The 23,592-nt window shown below is 35.7% G+C and overlaps 4 protein-coding genes and 1 non-coding gene across 9 annotated transcripts; 4 read left to right on the top strand and 1 right to left on the bottom strand.

The window, feature by feature from the left end:
• Nucleotides 1–294: 294 nt before the first annotated feature.
• LOC147543148 (uncharacterized) lies at nucleotides 295–2,366 on the top strand. Of its 3 annotated transcripts, none has more exons than XM_086633874.1 (3): nucleotides 295–388; nucleotides 1,719–1,912; nucleotides 2,042–2,366. In XM_086633874.1, exons 2-3 carry the CDS (start codon nucleotides 1,736–1,738, stop codon nucleotides 2,132–2,134), a joined length of 270 nt encoding a protein of 89 aa, XP_086490000.1. In that variant the 5' UTR covers nucleotides 295–388; nucleotides 1,719–1,735; the 3' UTR covers nucleotides 2,135–2,366. The 3 variants fall into 3 exon arrangements, with proteins under 3 accessions (XP_086490000.1, XP_086490001.1, XP_086490002.1); XM_086633875.1 differs by having other exon boundaries at nucleotides 345–386; nucleotides 1,716–1,912; XM_086633876.1 differs by having other exon boundaries at nucleotides 361–1,000; nucleotides 1,060–1,912.
• A 3,065-nt stretch (nucleotides 2,367–5,431) lies between these two features.
• Nucleotides 5,432–5,505, top strand: TRNAE-UUC (transfer RNA glutamic acid (anticodon UUC)). The gene has a single exon. It is a non-coding gene; the product is annotated as a tRNA-Glu (tRNA).
• Nucleotides 5,506–6,257: 752 nt separating this feature from the next.
• LOC147543146 (xylan glycosyltransferase MUCI21-like) lies at nucleotides 6,258–8,881 on the top strand. 2 transcript variants are annotated; one of them, XM_086636986.1, is made up of 2 exons: nucleotides 6,258–6,737; nucleotides 7,448–8,881. In XM_086636986.1, the coding sequence occupies exons 1-2, from the start codon at nucleotides 6,548–6,550 to the stop codon at nucleotides 8,758–8,760; spliced, it is 1,503 nt and encodes a 500-aa protein (XP_086493112.1). In that variant the 5' UTR covers nucleotides 6,258–6,547; the 3' UTR covers nucleotides 8,761–8,881. The 2 variants fall into 2 exon arrangements, with proteins under 2 accessions (XP_086493112.1, XP_086493113.1); XM_086636987.1 differs by having other exon boundaries at nucleotides 6,301–6,620.
• LOC147543145 (Tetratricopeptide repeat (TPR)-like superfamily protein) lies at nucleotides 7,365–11,439 on the bottom strand. 2 transcript variants are annotated; one of them, XM_086636985.1, is made up of 3 exons: nucleotides 8,919–11,299; nucleotides 8,002–8,512; nucleotides 7,365–7,897 (listed from the first exon to the last, which is right to left on the bottom strand). In XM_086636985.1, the coding sequence occupies exon 1, from the start codon at nucleotides 11,218–11,220 to the stop codon at nucleotides 9,430–9,432; it is 1,791 nt and encodes a 596-aa protein (XP_086493111.1). In that variant the 5' UTR covers nucleotides 11,221–11,299; the 3' UTR covers nucleotides 7,365–7,897; nucleotides 8,002–8,512; nucleotides 8,919–9,429. The 2 variants fall into 2 exon arrangements, with proteins under 2 accessions (XP_086493111.1, XP_086493110.1); XM_086636984.1 differs by having other exon boundaries at nucleotides 7,365–8,512; nucleotides 8,919–11,439.
• Nucleotides 11,440–21,343: 9,904 nt separating this feature from the next.
• Nucleotides 21,344–23,592, top strand: ENODL17 (early nodulin-like protein 17). The gene is made up of 2 exons (XM_086636453.1): nucleotides 21,344–21,621; nucleotides 22,978–23,592. Exons 1-2 carry the CDS (start codon nucleotides 21,438–21,440, stop codon nucleotides 23,298–23,300), a joined length of 507 nt encoding a protein of 168 aa, XP_086492579.1. The 5' UTR covers nucleotides 21,344–21,437; the 3' UTR covers nucleotides 23,301–23,592.

The raw sequence follows: 23,592 nt of genomic DNA, 5'->3' as shown, positions 1-23,592 counted from the left end.
AGCCTGCACACGACATACATAAATCAGTAGAGCTTAGATGACCTGCATCATACCAAGCACTAGTTTGAGACTTATGAGTTTGGTAGTTGTGCGAGACGCATGTAGGCCCAAGTCGGGTTTCGGGTGCCCACGGCTCCACGAGCACTACAAACATGGGCATTTCTGACCGGTTTCCTGACAAACGAGCTCTTTCCCGACCCAATATCGATTAGATATTTCCGCCCAACAGTGCCACATCCAAGTTCCTTCCACCCAACAAATTAACCAAAAGTGGAATGACGAAAATCTCCAACTGTTTATCGTCTCCCCCAAGTAACCCTTCTCTTTATTTACCCTCTCAATCTCTTTCTCGTCTATCTCATTGAAGGTTGAAGCAGTTGAAGAAGGTTCTCTCTCTATCCTATTTATCTTTCTCTCTCTCTTCTCTAATTCAATTATTTGATGCATATATTCTTCGTTTAAAGAAAAATCTCTTATGATAAATTATTAGGGTACTTGTATTTACCATTGAACTAATTCATGTATTGGCTTTATCTAATACTACCATATATGCTTATCCTGTTCAATTTTTAGGTCATATTGGGGTTTAAAGATGAAAACCCATAGAAGCAAATAAAAATAACAATCATCTTCTATGAATTTTTATTCGAAATATTAAATTTACCTAGGTAGTAGATATTTGATTCGAGATGAATACCAGCTAGGCTAGGGGATGATACAAGACATATATCAGATTTTTGTTCGTACCGGCTAATGAATGATACATGCATTATAGATATATCTGGGGTTATATCGAAAAATGTCACATTGTCATGATAACTACAAAGATTTTACCCTATAAATTTAGTAGTTTGATTTCTTATTTAGGTTTAGGGCAGTTTCTTCTTGGTTAGAACAAGTTCGTTATTGAGTTTGATTTTCGCATGTTTGTCTTTGTCTGACTCGTGTGTGGTTCGAATTGCTGATTCAAGCTGATTTTGGGTAAATTTGATTTAGACGTGTCAGATTTAGACAGAAAAAAAGATCACTTGGGCTGTGCTGCCGATATGAATCTGTTAGATTGTAGTTTGGGGTTTTAGGATACTTCTACATTTGTTTAAGGAAAAAATTGACCATGAATCGTGGCATCTACTTTACCTTTTCGTACTCATTTTAGAGCTAGTATTATTTTGGTTTTGCTTCCAATTTTTGTTTTCATGAGGCAGATTTTTGTATGTCATTGGGACTCTATACACATAGTGACATAGATAAACTTATAGTCTGATTCTTAAGTTGAAAGACTAGAGGCTCAAACAATGGTTTATGACGGACAACTCAAGAATTTGACCAAACTTCGATTTTACTACATAAATTTATTTTTTGTTGGAGCCCCCTTTTCAGGTTTCACTAGACTTTACCGCCCGTCTTTGTTATTTCTTGATCAACCAGTAATTCGTATAAACACACGTCTTATTGTTCATCTCATTCTCTCTTTAACACATCTTTCTTGATGGCTAAATTTCTGTTTTCGCTCTCCACCCTTAATCACTACCTTTGATCATCCCTTTCTCTTGCATCTCTACAGCTTAGTTCTGCGTTTGGTTTTCATGAACTTTTAGCGCCGCACATTAACATTTGCTTTTCCAGATTGATTTTGGGAGTAAGAGATAGAAGTGTTAAATAATTTAGAAGTTTATCTAAGAAGGGTTGAATTAACAATCGAATATCTGTTACAGGTCCAGTAGTAATCTGAAAAATGGAGTCTCAAAAAAGTCAATCAGAATCTCAACCAGCACCCCCAGCCATAACATCTTGCCGAAAGAAGAAATCAGAGGACGCAAGTTTCGTGTCCGATATAAGGGATCACATCGACGAGTTCATTAATGCTTCAATGGATGAACACAAAACTTGCTTTAAGAAAACAATTCAAAAGGTTAGTAAACAGAGACATCTCTCAAAAGCAGAAGTAGATAACACATCGTTTTATATGTTTACCGACTTTTGAATATTTTTTTTGGGTGTTCCTTCTGAGTATATTTAATTGAACTTTGATGCATTTCAGATGTTTGGAATGTCGAAGATTGTTGCAGAGAAGAACGCAAGTGCTCAAGAAGTGGAAAGTGTTCTTCCCCTTAAAACAACAATCTCCGAGTAGGTCTTGCTTGAGTACTTTAGTTAGTAGTGAAAAAGAATGAGTTAGTCGGATTTGATCATGATCGACGTGTTCCAGTAATCCAGGGTATCAGTCTATCTACCTGTTTAGTTTTGGGGGGTTTTGATATAGTTATAGTAATCCTATTCTAGGGTTTTGCTTGTAATGAAAAACTCAAATGACTTGTTGAATGTTACATATTAAGAGTTTTGAGTTCATAAGTTCTTTTATGGTTCTTCTGGTGCAAAATGTTAAACTCTTTATTAATTTAGATGGTATAGTCCTAAGGAAGTCGGAAAGAACGATAGGAGAATCTAATTACTTGCTCTCTATACTTCCTTTTTTAGCTAGTCATAAACGGAAGACAACTAAAACTTACTTCAATTTTGTCTGCAAAGACCTTGACTCTTTTTTCATTTTGCCATATTCAGATCTGACTCTTTAAAGACCCTATTTGGGTTGTTCTCAACATGTCTTTTGTTCTGCGTCTGACACTTTGAAACATGTCATGGGAAGTGTATATATCCTTTTCTTCTAATACTAAATTCTCTCTGATATGGAAACGGGTCAAGACAGTGAATAACAATTCCCTCTTCTATTTCAACAACAAAAAAAGAATGCCCTCTAATAAAACAATTTTTGTTTTTGTTTTTGTTTTTGAGAAGTCGACTACGACCTATGTTAGTCGTTACAAGACATTGATATATCATTAAGATGTGATAAGCACGATAATCGCCTAAGTTAAGCCGATAATTAAAGATGTCTAAAGTCCGATATCAAAGAGCCTAAAGCCTCCCAACATCACTCTATTTATTTAGTGCCTCAACAATTAATACTGAATCACTGTATCTTTATTATACGTAATTTAGTTTGGAAACATACTTTCCTCTTCTTCATTTTTGAATAGAAATTTCTACAATACCACCAAACACAACTAAGATTGAACATTATTTTTTGGATTAATCATTAATAAAACTATTTCACTCTTACTAAATTGAGAAGGGATCTAAAAGTTCCTCTTCCATCAATTTGCATCCAAGGGTCCCAATTAAACCGCCTTCTCATTAGCCGTGGAAACCAATGACTCCAAACACGCGGGCAATTGGGGGAAATAGATACCCAAATGCCGTTAGGGATTTCAAATTGATAAAATGACCGTTTGATTTCTTGATATCCAAGTTTCTAAAAACAGAGTTCAACATAAGGAGTGGAACCCTAGAGAGAGAAAAACAGAAATAAGATCAGAAACTTTCTTAAGAAGAGAGAAAATTTAGAAACATTTTTTAGTTGAGAGAAATCTTGAGTTTATAAATGAACAGTCTATCTATCTCTAGCTACATTCTTCATCTGATAATTTGTTAGTCTTTCCAGTTCAACCAAGAAAACGAAGAGGAAGAAGAAGAAGAAGAATCTTGATAGAGTTTTTTTGTTGAACTAAGCGATTTCAAGTTTCTGGGTTTTGGTGAATCGATTAGGTACTATTCATTCCAAGTTTTTTTTGGTGATTCTTTTTCTGAGTTTGATTCAATTTCTCACTATTTGGCAAGAGAGCATTTCTTGATTTCTGGGTTTATATCAGTTTTGACTATATTTGAGCCCTAATTTTCGTTAAACAATAGTATTTCACAGAACAATCTGTTCTCTGAATTAGTTTCCATTAATTTGTTGAAATAGAATGGCAAGACTAATTGCTATGAGGACTTTCCTACTGAAACGACTCATAAGGGATGGGTTTCTAGACGATAAATATTTCACAAAACAATCTCATATCTCTGCTGATCATCATAAACTAACCCACCCAACAACCACCACCACCACCACCAACTTCAAGAGGAGGATTGATTTGTCTGACAATGACGAAGAATGTGCCGTCCAAGGGAAAAGAAAGAAACAGAAGAAAATAACACCAACAACAGATACAAACCAGAAAGGGAGGAAATCGGCAAAGAAGAAGACGCGGCCGCCACCACCACCACCATCATCACTATTATTGCTACCACCAGTGATGTCTCATAATATGCAACATATTATTACTCAAGTACTAAATGGTACAAACCCTTTGTGGCTTACGTCAAAACGGCTTACCCGAAGCGATACGAATTCCAAACTAAACAGATTCTTTCTCCCTCACTGTGAAGCACTAGAAGAGTTCATGACAACAGAAGAGAAGGAGAAACTTTTAGTCTCCATGATCAAAACTACTACTACTACTACTACTGATCAAAACAACAAGAAGAGGAAGAAAGGTCTCAGTGTTATAGTGATTGACCGTAAGGGTGAACAATGGGAAGTCAATTTAAAAATTTGGGAAAGTCTCGGTCAATACGTACTCACAAAGGACTGGAATAAGATAGTTGAGAAACTGAATATGGTACCATTTCTGGATCAAGTTCTTCTTTGGTGTTTTAGATTACCAGCTGAGAGTGGCTCCAAGCTTTGCCTTGCTATCGACATCGATAAGACATATTTTTCATAACAAGCTGATTAGTATTGATTCTTTGCTTTTTATGATTCGTTCGTCTTTTATATACTTCCTGTACTCTTTAAAGTTCAAACTTGGAAATGTTATATTGATACTTGATTTTGTTTAACCATTTCATGGGAATACTACCACTGCATATTTCTTAAGCTTATCGATCATTAAAATGAAAAGATTCAATAGTATAAGCCTCACCATGATTCAATATTGAAAAAGTAACCTTTGTCGAGTTGGGCCTTAAAATGTGGCTCGATGAATTCATTTTTCTACGTAGAAGTACAAGGTCATTAGTTAAGCTTATAAAACAAATGTCATGGGATCACACATTAATAAGAGCACATTATACTCTGGACTCCGAAATATATGTTGATGAAACTGCTAATCCCTCAACATCGTATATACGTATAAGGCGTTGCCTCTTGCCAGGTGACTCCATCCAACCGAACTACAAATGGAAAGAAGTTGATTCCGCTACGTTCTTTGCCAAATCAGATGGGAATGCCATGTACATGCCTCCGGGTAAAAGAGTCATTTGGAAGCCTCCGTCGAACGTTATCAAATTATTTGAGACGGTGCCCGTCCAATGAATATTTGTAGTAACATCTCCTTCCCTTGATGTTGAAGTAATATCCTGTCGTAATAGGATCCATCAAAACCAAGCTCAAGAAAATAATCTACTAAAAAAGTGCAGTATCAGATTAGTTCAGATGAGCTGCAAATTAAGTGAGGGATTATAGGTAATAACAACTTGCTAGTTGTTGGAAAAAAAAATGAGATTCCAAATAATAGTTATAAAGGGAAAGGTGACAGAAAACAAATAATCCATTGTAGTCCAGCCCGGTTAGGATACCTGGCTTTCACCCAGGCGACCCGGGTTCGAATCCCGGCAATGGAATCAATTCTTTTTTGGTTCATTTTAAATTAATATTTGCTTTCACCTACAAAATAATAAGCTTTTATTTTATCTTCATCCATATTAATGGACAGGAGAGAGTTTTTTTTTTTTTTTGATGAAGGACAGGAGAGAGTTTATAGAGACAATCTGTATGCCATTTTCTAATGATATCATGCTCTAGTCCCTTTCATCAAACCTATGAACCCAAAGTTTAATGATAACTATACAACTTGTAAATTACAAACCACAAGTTCAGAGTATATGTGACACACTTCTTTCTTAATAAACTCATGAGGTTCATTTTGAATCAAACCCCCTTTTTTTCCAAACCCTTCAAAGACCTTATGGAAATACTGTATTTTTTTTTTGTTGAACTAAGCACAATCGTATTTGAGTGGCAAGGTGTGTAGGGAAGTTTTGTAGGGTTCCCCTATTCTTGTTAAAAAAAGCCCCTCTTGTAAATTCGGTACGAGTGCAATGAATTCACAATTTGGTACGAGTTGATCGAATTCACAAAATAGGCTACTGGAATGAATTTCGGTAGACTCGTTCCAGGTAGTCTCTTGTGAATTCGATGTACTCGTATCGAGTATTTTCTTGTGAACCGAATTCACAAAGAGAGGCCTTTAAAAGAATGGCCCCTATAAAACTTCACAAGTGTTTATCCGAAAAAGGGCATTTTGGGTATTTACAGCATTATTATGAGGATTAGTAATTAAATTAGTCAAAGTGGTTCAAAATACAAAGTATTGTTTGCTCATTTACTATATATGGTGCTCCAACTAAACTCATCATGTACTTGTTGTTACTGGTTAATTACATTATCTCTCATTACTCATTATCTAGTCATTAGTCTCTCTATCTCCCTCTCTCTCTCTCTCTCTAGAAAAACTTTTCAATTTCTTTCTTGTTCTTGGATTGAATGTTCCTGGATGAACAGAGGAAAACAGAGCATTGAGGAAGAACCCAAATCTTATATACACAATCAAAGGAGAATTGGCATTTCTAATTGAACTTTTATCAGATTGTGAATTATAATAGTATGAAATTTAGTTTGAAATCAGTAACAAAAGAGAAGAAGAAGATGAAGTTGAAGAAAAGAGATGTTTCAATGGGTATGGCCACCATTTTGTTTCTGTTCATAATGTTTTTCTTGATTCCTCACATAACTTTCTTCTCACTTTCAATCTCATCATCATCTTATCCAAAATCAACAAAAACTACTCAAGAAGGTATGCCATCTTGATAATCTGTTTTTACTTTTCTTGGATTCTTTTTGGGAAAATATTTCTTCTTGTTACCTTATTTTTGAAGCTTTGTTTGTTTTACTATGCAATTAGAAGGGCACTTTAGGTATTTTTGGTAAATGTTAGGAGTAGTTACAAGTATCTTTCATCTTAAGCCTAATGGGTGTCAACATAACTTGGGGAATTTTTTTCTTTTTTGTTTTGTTAAAATATAACTTGGGGAAATCAATAGCAAAAAATGATATTAAGCCCGAAAAGAGGGCCGAAATCTTAAAGAATTTCTGAGGTAGACGATCGAATTTCGCCTTCAATTCTTTCTAAGGAGTGATCGCGCAAACTCAATCCACCCATCTGACAGTTTTTTCGGGGCATACGGTCTCACCATTGAAACAATAGTGGTTTTTATGAGTGCTATTGGATAGGCGCCAGCTGATATAAAATTTGATAATTTTGCGACACCATGAATATTAATATTAACATCTAACTTTGTAAAATTAATACGTTCCGATTAGATTTTTGTTTAGGGTAACATTACGTAAATAAACACTACCCCAATTGAAAATTTTAGTTTGAACAACAGCCAGTTATCTGCATGGGTGAAAGCCGATTATATCCTTAACGATAAAGTGAATTCATTATGCAAATCTTGTGTTCACCACTTATTAAATGATTTCATTAATTTCAACTATTTGCAGAGGAAGAAACTTCGAAGGTTAAAACAACTCATTTGAAGATCAAACAAGCTGTAGAACAACCATTTAAACCTTCGGTGCCACGGAACTCAACCCTCATCCTATGTGACCGATCTCACAGTCGTTACGACATTTGTTCACTCAACGGCCCAACTACCTTGGACCCAACTAAATCCACACTCTACCTCTTGGACTCGGCCATCTCATCATCTTCAACAACACCATCATCACAAAAGATCCGTCCTTACCCTCGCAAATGGGAAACAAACATCATGAATTCTCATGTAAAAGAGTTCACTGTGCTCACTTCATCTTCTTCTGAAATAGTTCCTTGCAAGATACATCACCAAGTTCCAGCTATTGTTTTCAGTTCAGGTGGGTACACAGGAAACCTCTTCCATGATTTCGCCGATGGATTTGTACCTCTTTATGTCACCCTTCGCACAGTCTTCCCTGACAGTAAGAATCACCACCAAAAACCTATTCTAGTCATTTCTGAATGTCACAAGTGGTGGGTTAGTAAGTACAGAGAACTACTTAAACTCTTTACTCCTTACCCAATCATCAGTGTTGAGAGTCAACTTGTAACTCATTGTTTTCCTTCTGCAACAATTGGTCTAATATCTCATGGTTTCATGACTATAAATCCTACTCTGTTACCAAACAATGAAACATTCAAACATTTTCGGGGGTTCCTTGAAGCCGCATATGATAGAAAGGGTCGGAAATTAAGTTCTGGTGTTCCATCACTGTCTCCTATTATACCGATGAGTCAACGACCACGTTTGGTGCTGGCCAGTCGAACGGGTAAACATGTAGGAAGGGTCATTGTGAATCAGGCAGAAGTAGTACTGTTAGCAAAGGAGGTAGGTTTTGAGGTGACGATTTTCAAGCCAACGAGATTAACATCCTTGAGAGAAGCTTATGGGTTATTGAGTAGAAGTCATGTAATGGTGGGTGTTCATGGAGCTGCATTAACACACTTTCTCTTCCTGCGACCGAAGTCGGTGTTTATGCAGGTGGTGCCAATAGGAACAGAATGGCTTGCTGAGACTTGTTTTGGAAAACCTGCAAAAGAGATGGGATTAGAGTATATGGAATACACTATTAAAGTGAATGAGAGTAGTTTGGTGGAGAAGTATGGGAAGGATCATTTGGTAATGAGAAAGCCGTGGGAAGTTAACAAGGAAAAGTGGTCAAATACCAAGGAAATATATCTAAAAGGACAAAATGTTATAGTTGATTTGTTTAGGTTTGGCAAGTATTTGAAGAAGGCCTATAAGAAGGCCAAGTGTTTCATGGATAGGGTTGGGTAGGCTTTCTTTCAAATGAAAAACAGTTGATCCAACTATTGTTTTCTATTTTAAGAAAAGTGTATACAAAGAATCAGTACAAAGACTCTAACATGTATAAGAGCTGTTCAACTATTTTGAAGAATATAAAGTCGAAAAATTGATGAAGAAATTAGATATACCTATTAGCTTCTCCTCTTTCAATGAGAAGATCTGCAAAGAACAAATAGGCCAAGACAACAAGTTAGGATTAAAGAAATTTAAGGCCTAGTGCAACTTCACCCACTTAAGTTTAATAAAATCAGAAATTTAGCTCATGGAGCTCCTTAACATTGGCTTGAAACTTCCCTTGACAACTTCACTTTATCGAGCTTTGACTCTCTTCGTTTGGTTCACCAAGTTTTATCAAAACCTGTACATAACATTGTGAAGGAAATAGAATGATTTTAACTTGACAAACCCAACTGAGAATTTGAAAGGAGAAATCCATAAAATTGTATTAATATTGGAAAAAGGTTTCTTCACAACACGGAGAAGAACAATTTGCGCCAAGATTGCACTATACATTACATGATCTCTCTATTTTCATATGTTTTATAGTGGTTTCACTATATGATTCCCATTCAGTTGTTAATATCGATAAGAATCCCAAAGATGATTCAATTGAGCTTTTATCCCTAGATGCATGAAGTACTAATAATGTGCCCGTGGAACATAACCAACTTGCTTGAGATGCTGTCTTAGTCTATCTATCATATTATAAATCCTCGACGATTGAGGATGAGATCTATCTGAAACTGTAAATTCATGAACTTCATCACCTACTTCGATCGAACTAGCACCTGCTGGCTTTTGAACACTTCTCATTTGAACCCTTACTTTAGCAACATCTTCCCAATGACCAGCTGATGCATAAATATTAGACAAAATGGCATAAGTTCCTGCATCTTTCGTCTCCAATTTAACCAATCGATCAACCACTTTCTCTGCAAGTTCTACATCGTTATGCATTCGACAAGCTCCTAAAAGGGTTCCCCATATAATTGCATTTGGTTCCATAGGCATAACTTTAACAAACTCAAATGCTTCTTTTAAATGTCCACCTCGTCCAAGAAGATCGACCATACAACCATAATGTTCAACTTGAAGAACAAGTCCATAATCTTTCTCTATCATTGAGAAGTAATGGCGACCTTCCTCAATAAGACCTGCATGACTACAAGAACACAAGACACTGATAAAAGTGACTTCATCAGGTTCCATTCCTTCTCGAATCATTCGAGCGAAAAGATCAAGTGCTTCTTTACCATTTCCATGCATAGCTAAGCCTTGAAGCATTGAATTCCATGAAACTACATCTCTCTCCACCATCCCATCAAAAACATTCAATGCCTTATGCAAATTTCCACATTTCGCGTACATGTCTATCAACGCATTACAAACTTGAATACGATATCTTGATTTACTACTCTCAATCTTGAAATGAATCCTCTTACCTAAACTAAGTAAACCAGATTCAGCACAAGCAGCTAATATACTAATTAAAGTACCATCATCAGGTTCTAATCCTGCCTTCTCCATTCGATCATACAAAGTAAACGCCTCTTTAGCAAGTCCTTTCTCAGCATACCCAGATATCATTATAGTCCAAGGAACCAAATTCTTGACAGGCATTTTATCAAACAACATTTTCGCCATATCCATGTCACCAGCTTTACTATAACCAGAGACCATAGTCGACCAAGACACAACATTTCTCTCAGGCATAACTTGAAATAGTTCAAATGCAGAATTCATTTCTCCTGCTTTGACATACCCATCCAAAACAGTGTTCCAACTCACAGTATCTCTTTGAGGCATTTCATCAAACAGTCTTCGAGCTTCTAATAACTCCCCAGATTTTACCAACCCACATATCATAGAATTCCAAGAAACAACATCTTTCTCAGTCATTGAATCAAACAACTTCTTAGCAGCATCAATACCTAAGTTCCCACACTTACAGTAAGTATCAATAAGAGAATTGGGTACAAATATATCTGAATAAAAACCAAATTTTTCAATATGGGTATGAATCATTTGAACTTGGCGAAGTACCAATTGACCAGAACAAGCTTTAAGAAGAATTGGGTATGTGTAATTATCAGGATACAAGTCATTTCTCTGTAATTCAAAGAAAGTAGAGAAAGCTTGAGAGTGTTGAGAGTTTTGGGTACAAGCTCTCATGAGGGTATTGTAAAGATGAACATTGGGTTCTTGAATTTGATTAAAAACATTGATAGCTGAAGTCAGTTGACGACAGAGAGAGTAAGCTGCAATAAGTTTGGGAGCAACAAATGGGTCTTGATGCAAATTGGCTTTGAATATTTGAGCTTGAACTTGCTTTAGATAACTGAGGTTTGAACATTTGTGAAGATCTGATAGAGTTTGTTCGAAAAATCTTCGACTTGAGACCCATGTTGGTGTTCTAATTGTTGTGCACATTATCTGTGTATTTACAACTGTGAGATAGATAGAGAGAGAGAAAGAGTTTTAGAGAGAGAGAGACGATAAGGTTAGTGGTGTGTTCAACTACAGTGGTAGCTCAACCTGGTTATCGGCAACTGCCCGCGCATCAGAATTTGAGTCTCGGGTTCTAAACTGACCCGGTTCTAGCCCGAGAAGAGAGAAGCTTGATGAAAGTCATAAAAGGATGTCACAAGAATGCGAGATCGTTGTTTTGGGGGCATGAAGATTTTGAATCAATTTAGGAGGGGGTATTCAATATGGACATTGGCAGACATTCATAGACTTTATGTCTCTACATTTCCATTGACAATAGCGACACCAGGAACATTTCCATTGACAATTCCATGGACTTTCATGGACTCTTGTTATTATTTCAATAATATTTTTGTTGACGTTGTATAAACCTTAATGTACTTCTCATTGACATTGTATAGATTTTTGTGGATTTCATGTCAATGTATAGGCTGAGCGGTTGAATCGATGTATAGGTTGGGCGCCCGCATTGGGTTCCCACCACATATGGCCCACAATTTCTTTCTTTAATGGGGAACTAACGTAATAGTGTTTGAAAAGTCAAAAATGGATGCAACCAATTACTAATCTATTCCTTTCTCTTTGTTGTATGTTGTATAAATGTGATTCCTTCGTTACTGTGTATAAAATTAAATTTTATTTCTCGTTCTCTCACTACTTCCCCATTTAAATTTTGTTTTTTTTTCTCTCTCTCTCTACTTTTCCACAATCAAATTCTCTCTTACACTGTTACTTCAGTTTAGAAAAAAAATTCATTTTACAACTTCAATTTATCTTCTCCAAGAAGAGGTAAGAAAAAAATATTAATTCAGTCACAAAGAAGAACTCTTGATAAATTTATTATAAGAGAACAACCGATTTCGACTGAAGAGACAATAGTTGAGAAGTACAATGAACAATTAACTGAAGTCCATGCAAAAAACGAAAGATAATATTGTGGGAGTTCTTAAAGTAGTTGTTGACAAAGAGTTTGGTGGTTACATTCCTAATCTCGATTTCAATGATTGTTGATGAACCAACTAATTAAATTTGGAGCAGACAAAAATCTTTAGTCAGAGGGGCAAAACGGGTAAGAAAATGATGAGGCACTAACTTCTAACAGAGAAGTAGTCAGAAAAATGAAAAAAAGGGCCAACCTTGAAGTTGGTCATCTTTAGGAGCCCATTTGGTGAATTGGTCATCTTTAGGGGGCAAAATGGAGTTAACCCTAATCAAAATATAGATATTGACAGTTGAGGTTGTGGTTTCATCAAATTAGGTGTTGACTCAGACCTTCGAAGTTGTGGTTCGGATCTAGTGAACAGACCTCCGGGCTCCGGCTAACGAGAACCCCTTTGTCGAAGTGTTTAGATAAAGAAAGAAGAGAGAGAAAGGAGAGAAGGAGAATGGAGAAAAGAAGAGAGAAAGGTGGAAAAAGAAGAGGAGAGACAAAGAAAAAAAATTGAATTGAAGATCGTCAACTAGAAAATTTTGGTCGACAACCTTCCGGCCAAACAATTCTCTCTCTCACCAAAATATATATTATTTATATTTCATTTATAAATGATAATAATAACAGACAAATAAGTAAAAAATAGTTACTATCATCAGAATCAAATATATATTTTAATATATATATATATATCAAATATATTTAATATAAATGATAATATAAATAATATACATTATTTTAATATAAATGATAATATTTTAATTTTAATATATATTTTTTATTATAAATATTAAGTAATATATATATATATAGTAATATTACATATTAATATACATATTATACATATAAATATATTTTATATCATATGTAATAAATATAAGTGATAATATTTTAATCTATTGTTAGAATCAAATAATATATATTTTAATATAAATGAATTTGGTCGTAATATTACCTTGATTTATCGTTGCATTGCATAATAGTTATATTATCTAATGATGTAGTATATATATACTATTTCATATTTTTCTTCATTACATAATTAAATCTAAAAATATGTCCTCCTTCAAACTCTTTTTAAGTGCAACAGATGGGTGATGACAATTCAAAATGTCCTAGTTGTGACTAGGTTTAAACTCACGCAGGTTGCAATGACTATTTAGTGTGCCGGTAGCTTTCCAACCGTTCGGATTGAGCCATATGAGTCATTGTGATGAATACGTTTCTCAACTATTTTGTGGTCCGACAACTTTCTAACGACTTGGATGGAACCATACGAGTCATTGTTGTGAATAAGTTTATCTTTACGTGTAAAAATTAAATACAACAAAAAGTTACCTAAATGTCTCCACCAAATTAGTAGCTTCTTTAGACATATTTAAGTTAAAAAAATAGTTGACCAAGTCATTGACACCTCTAAAATATTATTATTAATATAATATGTATATATATATATATATATATATATTAATATAAATGATAATACTTATATAAATGAAATATAAATAGTATATATTATTATTTTAATATTAATGATAATATTTTATTTTTTTAATATTTTTAATATAAATATTAAATAATATATATTGATATATAGTAAATAAAAAATAAAAATATATATTATTTTTAATTATTAGTTATATAAGTATAATCAGACGTGGTCTTCGTCTTTCTTCTCACCTGGTCAACAATTTCCTTTTTCCCTTCTTTTGTTCTTCCCTTTCCTTAATCCCTATATAGACCCATGTATCGTTCTATCAATCCTAAACCATCCCACGACTTGAACCTCTTCTCTTCTATAAGTTCTAGCCCGCGCAAACATCAGGTTTAATGTTTCATTGTCTGAAAGTAGACCAATCCATTCCCCACTTTGAATAATTGCCCACAAATAAAGCATAATATTTCCCTCCGGCAACTTAAACCCCTTGCATGTGGCGTCAAGGAACTTTAAGTATGTCCACTCCTTCGTGAGAAGAACATCGGTGTCTTGGAATATGATTACATCTTCACTGATGTACTGTGCGTACTGAACATAGTTGAAATCGGTGTTATAAAGAAAACCACCACCATAGTGAACTTGAACATCTATCAGATCTTCTATAGAATAATGATGATGATGTTCGTCGTCAATGGAAGAAAAAATCAGATCAGAAGAATGTTCGGTTAAGGAAGCAGAGTTAGAGAGAGAATGAAAGAAATTGGGAAAAGAGTTGGTGTTAACTGATTCGTTTTAGACTTTTTAGAAGGTGACGACGGATGAAATGTCCCATCGAGAAACGACGGGCGCGAGGAAGAGGCAACCTTGATGACGTCTGCAATACTTAATAGGCACGGACAGGACGACTTTGGTCAGAGGTGTTGTCAGATGTGACTGACGATGCGGAAGGGTAGTTTCGGGAGAGGGAAAAGGAATTTAACGACCATTTAACGTTAACGGCGAAAATGGGACCATCTGGATATTTTCGATAAAGTAAGGGGCTACGCGGAAAGCTGGTCATAAAATAGAGGGCTATTTGAGAAATAACCCTTTTTTAATTGATAAGATTCAAACTTTCCCTTCTCTAGCAGACAGATACACGTCTGACTAATAACCGAAACCAACTTCACATCTAACAATCTCAACAAAAAACTTCACATCAAACGGTAGAAGAAGATGAATTTTTATAAAAAGAAGAAATAAGAATAAGTGATATTTGAATTGGGAAATTCATATTAGCTTTAACTATTTAGTGATGTCAAAAAGGGCAATAGAATCATGGATCATGATATAAAACGTTTGATTTTTGTCTGAGTTGTCAAATATTTTATATAACAATAAGAAATTAAATCCAATTTTCTTAGGAAACTTATTTTCTAGATTTGGTTTTAATGTCAACCACTGATTTTTATGACTTCCATTTGATTTTCCAAAATTCGAAGAAAATTTCTCGAGTCTCAAAGTTCTAAAACTGATAATAACTTTGAATTCTATGAGCAAACTCGATAGTAGAGGGTTGGGATCCCAAATTCAAAAATTTGGGAGCGTAGTGTAACAAAGTAAAGTTTGACTCGACACTGACGCCAATTATCCGCGCGAGACTATGCTCAAGACCGACCTAAGTCGAGCACAAGGTAGTCTTTACCTTAAGTTGCCAAGTACTACACACTGACTCGTGCAAATCAGTTTAGTTCCTTGGTGTCAGAATCATACAAGGAACACTCTATCTCAAAGTACCTAAGAGATTACAAGAGGACCCTACATTAGTCCAACATGTTTTTGGATCTTCCAAAATGTTCCTTCACATTCCAAAGTTCTCCATAAGATTTCAGATGTTTTTGAATTGTCCCGTCCTCTAGAATATTCTAAAATCCTTCACCAAAGAATGAAATGGTCATATATTTAAGGCAAATTCGTGTGCCAAAACTTGCCCCGTGACACCAGGCCCTAGCTAGGTTTGTCCATTATGGGAGCCCCGATGCTCCCCAACTACGTGTTGAGAAGTCCCAACAACTAGTTTGTTGTCAACAATTAGTTTGTTGCCAAAATTTCTTCTCCATTTTTTTTTTAATTTTAACGGATTCCCAAGACAACCTCATGAAAAGCAAACAAATCAAAATTTTAATTTGGAATCAATAATTTATAGTTGAAAATGTCACGCATGTACATCACGCGCGTATAAAAACAAATGAAATCTAAGTCGTGAATCCCTTTTTTGTGGACAACTCTTGAAATTGAGAACTCAAAAGGCTCCCAAAAATTTAGAGGTTCCCAAAATGAGATGAGAGTCTTTCATTTGGGAGCCTCTACTGGGTTTGCTCAATAAAAACCTCTGAACAAATAACCCCCTTACAGAGATTGTTTACTAAATAAGAAACAACACTATCAAAAGAGTTTTCTTACCCGGTCATGGGCTAACTTGGACTTTGGTGCGGGCTCATTATCTCAACCTCAACCATGTATTATCTGTTAGGTGGTCTTAGAACTTCTCTCTCTCACTTTAAAAGTTTGGTTAAGAGGTGGAACATTCCCTGATTCATGTAAGCCAAACCCCACGCCTTTCCCAAGCGATGGGTAACGGGTAATTTTAGAGGTGCATCTATAAAGTGTTATTGGCGTCCATTTCCCTTCATAATCTCACTCTAAAATTCGCTTCGACGGGGATGTCTGATGGCAGATCCACATAGGGGTGAGGGGAGTCTATTGCCACCCCCCTCACCCTCCTCACCCCTATACGGAGCCCAAACTGTTTAGTGTTGGAAGATGATTATACTGTCTTGAATATTATAGTATTTACCGCTTTGAAGACTATGTACAAAACTGGTGTTTAGTCCAATAAAAGGATGTTGGATTCGGGGTGCCATTGGTACGGGTTCAAATCCTTTTGGCTCCAAACTCTCTCAAAATTTCATTTTTTTTCTTTTACTCTTCTTCCATCAATATTTTTATTTACCAGAAACAAAAAATACTTATTGCATCAATCTTTTTTAGCTTGATTTTATTTTATCAATTAAAACTAAGATTACTCAACTAAAATAAATTTGTTTGACAATTATACTTTTTAGTGTTTTCCCTAAATAAATTTAATTGTTGTAATTATTGTTGTAGGATATACCGCACCATCTTTCTAGACTTCCTCTTCTTCTTTAGGATGAAAATTCGAGTTTGTATTGTTCGTCATTGTTATACATAATATAATTAAATTTTAAATAAATATGAAGTAACAAATACAAGACTAAATTAGAATTGAATTGAGAGTAATTTATTTATGTAATTCTTTTAAGACTTCATCTATAATTTTTTAGTCAAATAAGATACTAGTTTTTCATTTATAAGTGATTTTAGTTTAAATCATTTTTGAAAACTTTACTTCAATTTTTAATCTATTTTATTTCTTTAGGTCCTCAGATTAATTTCTGTTTTAGTATCAAGACCTTATAGAGTTGTCCGCCTATTAAATCAAAGTCATTGAAGTCAAGCATAGTTGATTTGTACCGGCCCAAAAATAGTTGTCCATATGAGTAAATCAGTTGTCCACGTATTGACCACCATATTTAACCTCCCCTGGAAGGAATTTCTGGATCCGCCGTTGGGGATGCCAATATCACTTTAAAGAGGGCGCCTTTAAAACTACCCATTTGTTATTATCGGGACATATATCAGTAACATATTAACTTCTCTCACCCCAAAATACTAGTTTACGAGAAGGCGAAACTTTCCTTGACATTTGACACTTCTACACCCAACCATGCTGTTCCACAAGTAATGTTAGAGTTATCTCAACATTATTGATTGAGTTTTCTTGCTCTCAGCTTCGGTTCAAACTCGTTATCTCGAACCCCAAATTTGGACCGACTTAACCATCAATTAGATCTAGCCCGCATTAGTTTCATGTTTCGGGATAATGAGAAACTATATAGTATCAGTTAAGTTGAATCAAACAAAATGTTGATTCAGTCCAAAGTCTAGTAATCAAGATTTTTATGATCCTAAATTTGTTTGGTCTGTGGAATTATCAGTTTTATATTATGGGATTGTTAAAATACTAAAGAGCAGTCAGTCCAACATTAGGTATCTGTCTCTCCACATTTACTGATTAATCCTCCCCTATTATCATGCATTCCCCAGCTGGACCAAACACCGACCCCTTGGCTGATCTTAACATTCTCCCAATTTTAAGTATTTATAATCATATCCACCCACCAAAGACGGATTTCAAAATCAAAGGGTCGACAATATTTGGTCTAAGATGAGATGGCAAGACCGCGTAAGAATAGTATAATGACATGATTTGCCTACCTCTACAACATAAGGAATATTGTCCTACTAGATGGATTCTCTTTCGATTTAGGTCGCAATTTTTGATTTATTTCTACCTATCAAATACTATTTTAAAATAATACGTTTTTCATAATTATGCTCTATTTTTGCACGTCAATCATGGTCTTGTTGAGATTGAAAGAAATTAGTGCTTAATGTGTGTATTTAAAATATATTATTATAGGAGAACTCTAAACAAATGAAGATGATATTACATTGGACAACTAAGCATAGTTTTGTTGGGGAGAGGATTTTATCTATTGATATGCATACATGTAAATTCTTCCTGTAGAGATATAATACTTCGACTTTTATCACATCAAAGAAGACACTGAATTTTTATATACAAAAAAAAAGACTGTCGGTCTTAACTATCAAAACTCAAATACCGCCTGTGCTTTGTTAAGTCTTTTTTTTTCTTGTCAAGAGGTGTTCTTGTTTTCTGGTAGGCCCTAATTCTCTTAAGCTTCACTAAACCCAAAATAATTTGACTAGTTACAAGTAATGGAGCAATTAAGAAGTAAAATTAATTGTTATTTGGTAGATTGGCAACCAAACATCTCTAAGTAGAAATGCCAACAAGTAAATCCACCTAACAATATAAAGCCATAAAACTTGCTAACTTGGTTTCACTTGGTTGATTTTAAAATGAAACATTGGAATCTATTCCCCCATCTTAACTTTCTTTCTCTCTTTCCTTTCTCAATTGTTTTTCTCTCTTTTTTTTGTGTTATTTCTCAAATGGCCCCCAACTTTGTGACCAGCTTCTTGCCTGACCCCTAGATTAACAAAAATACCCATACGACTCCCTTTTTCAGTTATCTTTAACTTTCCGTTACTCTCTCCATCTCTTTTCCTCTCTCTGCCACATCATCTGTTACGCCACCTCATCATCTTCTACGGTGAAGGTCGCCGGCAGGCGACCTTCAAACATGAACTTTTTTTTTTCTCTCTAAAATTTCATTTTTAAAATAAAAAAGAATCTGTCCTCTCTCTCAAAACTACGGCGAAGGGAAAGCCCTTCGCCGGAGTTTTTAGAGAGAGAGAGTACAGATTTCTAAAAAAAAAAATTTAGAGAGAGAGAGGAGAGAGAATTTTTTTTTTTATGTTTGAAGGTCGCCGACCTGAAAATTGGCGGGTCGGCGACCTTCACCGCAAAAGATGATGAGGTGGCGTAACAGATGATGTGGCAGAGAGAGAAAAATAGATGGAGGAGAGAGAGTAACGGAAAGTTAAAGATAACTGAAAAAGGGGGCCATATGGGTATTTTTGCTAATCTAGGGGGCCAGACAGGAAGCTGGTCACAAAGTTGGGGGCCATTTGAGAAATAACCCTTTTTTTTGCGGAGAAAGATTATTTTTCTTAGATTTAGCCATTATAAGTGAATATTTAGATGACTAGACGGTCTAGACCTATACTCGTACTTAAGGATTAGGAATAACATTTACATCATTCTTACCGTAGTTGATATTCAAATAGTCTAACTATGCTACTAATAATCGAACATGTGACTTTTGAATTTCCGTAAATAATGGTGGTTTCATCCTAAGAGCATCTCCAACACGGGCCGGCTGGGGCGGAGGCCCAGCGATGCTTCAGTCGCCCCTAACATTAGGGGCGACTGAAGCAGTCCCTAACATGACCGTTGGGGACCCAACGGTCATGTTGGGGGTTGATCTTGGCCGTTGGATTATCCAACAGCCAGATCTTGTTTAATTTTTTTTTTGGTAAAATAAAAATAACTACAAATCTAAATATAAAATTAAAAATAACTTAAAAATCAAAACCAACATTAATAATAAAAGGGTTATTTCCCTAATGGCCCCCAACTTTGTAGCCAGCTTCCCGCCTGGCCCCCTACTTTACGAGAAATACCCATATGGCCCCCTTCCGTTATAACACCGTTACTAGATCTCTCTCCTCCATCTCTTTTTCTCTCTCTGCCATGTCACGCCACATCATCTGTTACGCCACTTCATCACCTTCTCCGGCAGAGGTCGCCGGCCGGTGACCTTCAAACTAAATTTTTTTTCTTCTTCTTCTTCCTCTCTCTCTCTCCTGTTTTCTCTCTCCTATTTTCTCTCTCTTCTTCTTCCTCTCTCTATTTCTTCCCCTTTCTTCTCACTCTCTCTCTCTCTCTAAAATGGCCGACGAAGGGGGGAAGCCTTCGCCGACCGTCGGTCTGGTTATCCCAGACCGACGATCTGAAGGTCTGGGGAAACCAGACCGACGGCCGGCGAAGGGTTCCCCCCTTCGCCGGCCATTTTAGAGAGAGAGAGAGAGAGGAAGAAGATGAGAGAGAGAGAGGAAGAAGAAGAGAGAGAAAATAGGAGAGAGAAAACAGGAGAGAGAGGAAGAAGAAGAAGATAATTTTTTTTTTTTTTAGTTTGAAAGTCGTCGGCCGGAAATTTGGCCGGCCGACGACCTCTGCCGGAGAAGGTGATGAGGTGGCGTAACAGATGATGTGGCGTGACATGGCAGAGAGAGAAAAAGAGATGGAGGAGAGAGAGTAACGGTGTTATAACGGAAGGGGGCCATATGAGTATTTCTCCTAAAGTAGGGGGCCAGGCGGGAAGCTGGTCACAAAGTTGGGGGCCATTAGGGAATAACCCATAATAAAAATATATTAATACAAACCGACTTTTGCATTAAAATATTAAAATACATTAACGAAAGTGTCGGTCTCCGAATAATTTTTCGACTTTGGAAAAAAAATATTATTTCGAAAATAGTTCAAAAACGTGTTTTGTATAGACACAAAACCACACAAGTTTCTCGCACACCAACAAAAACGCCACACACGCATTTCCTATATAAACAGATTTTCGGCCTCAAGAGAGGCTGGGGTTGGAGCTGAATTTTTTAGATTGAGCTGAGACTAAAAATTTTGGGTGAAAAAGTGATTTTTTCGGCCTAAGACAGACTGGGGTTGGACTTGGAGTTGCTCCAAGACCATATATAAATTGTGAGAGGATATGGATAAAATGTAAATATAGAGCCGTTAGATCTAGGGCATTATTCTATCAAAGGGCGGGGACCCAGTCACGTGATTATACAAAACAACCTCCACACTTTTCTGAAAAGTGACACATGAAATGAAACTAGTTGTGATTTATCTGTTTAAATCTTTGAATGAAGACGGAGATTTCAAGGCGTTGATTATGGTGATTAATTAATTAATTAATTAACAGTTAACCCCTTCTTTTGAGTTAAGTGTTAAACTAGTACTAATTATTTCTCTCCTTTTCTGGTATTCAAAGATTGACATGTCATCATCGTAATCCTTTTCCTTTTCCAGAATAAAACTATCAAGAGTGTTCCAGAAAATAATCCCCCACCTCACTTCTTAGCTGTGCGTTTTCCGTTTTAGAGAGAGAAAGAGAGAGTTCTAGAGAGAGAAAGTCTTAGAGAGAGAGAGAGAGAAAAACAACAATGGAGGTCACAAGAAGTTCACCTCATCAGCTAGTTCTGATGGTTGTTTGTGCTTTACTATTGATGATACCAGCTGAAGTTTCAGCTAAAAGATACATCGTCGGATCAAATAAAGGATGGAGTCCTAATGTCAACTACACTATTTGGGCTCAAGATATACATTTCTATCTTGGAGATTGGCTTTGTAAGTTCATCATCAATCTCTCTCTCAGATCCTCACTTATTTGTTCAATTTTAACTTCTCTTTGACCTTTTTTTACCAACATTTTAGCTCATTACCAGCAGATCTAGATGTATATTTCTTGATTTCTCTATTTAGTAGATTTGAGTCTGGGGTTTATTTTGTTTTTTTGCTTAAAATGCCTAGTATTATATATCTTTTACTACTTTAAGTAATTCTCAATCTAGGGATTTGAAGTTGATTGAATAGTTAAGTTGTCATAATCTTTGCTGTTCTCTATTTTGATGATCAATATTAGTTTATAAATCGGATCGCTTAATGCAATTAGCTTTCTTTTTTTATTCTGATACTGTTTAATAATTACTAGTATGTTTTCGAATTCACAGATCCTTATTTAGGTTTCTAGTTAAACCTCTCCTGTTTCTGCATTAAGTTAATCTGTTCTTAACCAAAACCAATCTGGATCTCTGTTTTAATCAAGAGGTAGATGGGCATTTAGGTATTGCTAGAAATAATGCTCAACTTATTGATCTAGATTTGTGTCTAAAAACTAGGGTTGCCCTCCACTCTCGTCCGATTCAAGTAACTAGCAACTGATCTAACCATTTCTTATTGTATTGGACAGTCGTTTCAACTTTGTATTTTGTGGTAAAGATCTATTTACTTGAGGGGTTCATCATTTCCGAGCATTTTGAAGTACTTCGCTTTATTTTAGTTTCAAATTTGGAACTGGAGTTAGATCTTGACCATTTTAGTTATCATTTTTCTATATCATAGCTAGCATCGATTAACTCCAAGCAATTTGTTATTGCTTACTAAATACTTCATTGTTCCATCAGACTTGGTCAAGGATTGCAACCAACTACTTAACCAAACTATGATGAGTTGAGCAGGTTTTATCCTAAGGCGAGTTGTTAATTTTAATGCGTAATGTATGAAACACCGTTAGTATATACATATAACCTCGAGTTATCTCGGGTTCCGTCAGGATAAGCATTTTCACAAAAACCGCATTTGCATAACCAATTGTTTTAGGATTTTGTAGCTTTTGGTTCATGATATGTCAATGTGTTCTTAGTAATATAACGGAATATGCTTATGTGGATTATCTATTATCAAATCGTTGTTAATCTGAAACTTGTTATTATGTCAGTGAACAATGCAAGAAACTGATGTTAAGCTACGAAGACTTATCCTCAGCCTAACCAAACATATTTATCTGTTTTTTTTCGTGAAAGAACGGACTGAAATATTTTCCCAAAGTCCCCGTCGACATTCTCTTGTTTAAGTTGTGATAATGACAAGTTTCATCTCGCTTCTCTTGAATGTTTGTAACCTTATGTACTTTCCATGTTTCAGTTTTTGTGTATGACAGGAACCAAAACAATGTTTTGGAGGTGAACAAGACTAATTACGAAACATGCAATTCCGATGACCCGATCCACAGTTGGACAACCGGAGCAGGTCGAGATGTTGTTCCACTAAATGTAACCAAGCCTCGTTACTTCATAAGCGGAAAAGGGTTTTGCTTTAGCGGAATGAAGATTGCCGTCAAGGTAGAAAAAATACCACCACCTCCAAAAGCAGCTCCCTCAACTCACAAAAATGGTTCTCCAACCCTTTCTGCTCGAGCTGCTCTTGCTTTCGTGGCGGTATGGACCTTTCTTTTCCACATGTGTTAGCTAATCCCGAAGTGATTACTCGTCTTCCATTGCAAATCGATTGGGGTTTCAGTTTGTTGATTGACAATTTAAGGTTTTTGTCTGGGGTAAGGGTTTTTGCCACCCCATTATTGTACTTGTTTAGTAGAATTATGTTGATGGGAAGTAGGATGGCACTCGTTATGTGTTCCAACCTAGTTATTTATTATGGTGATGAAATGTGAGACTACCACGGATGCATCCGATAGAGAGAAGGTTTCTTATGTTAAACATTTAATTGATTGATGTTGTGAATGTGAATTTCTTACTAAAA

The sequence above is a fragment of the Eschscholzia californica genome, unplaced genomic scaffold (assembly GCF_041429995.1).
Source record: "Eschscholzia californica isolate CP2 unplaced genomic scaffold, dmEscCali1.0.p SCAF_4, whole genome shotgun sequence".
NCBI classification, from domain to species: Eukaryota; Viridiplantae; Streptophyta; class Magnoliopsida; order Ranunculales; family Papaveraceae; genus Eschscholzia; species Eschscholzia californica.
This window is presented reverse-complemented; position numbering and strand designations above follow the sequence as displayed.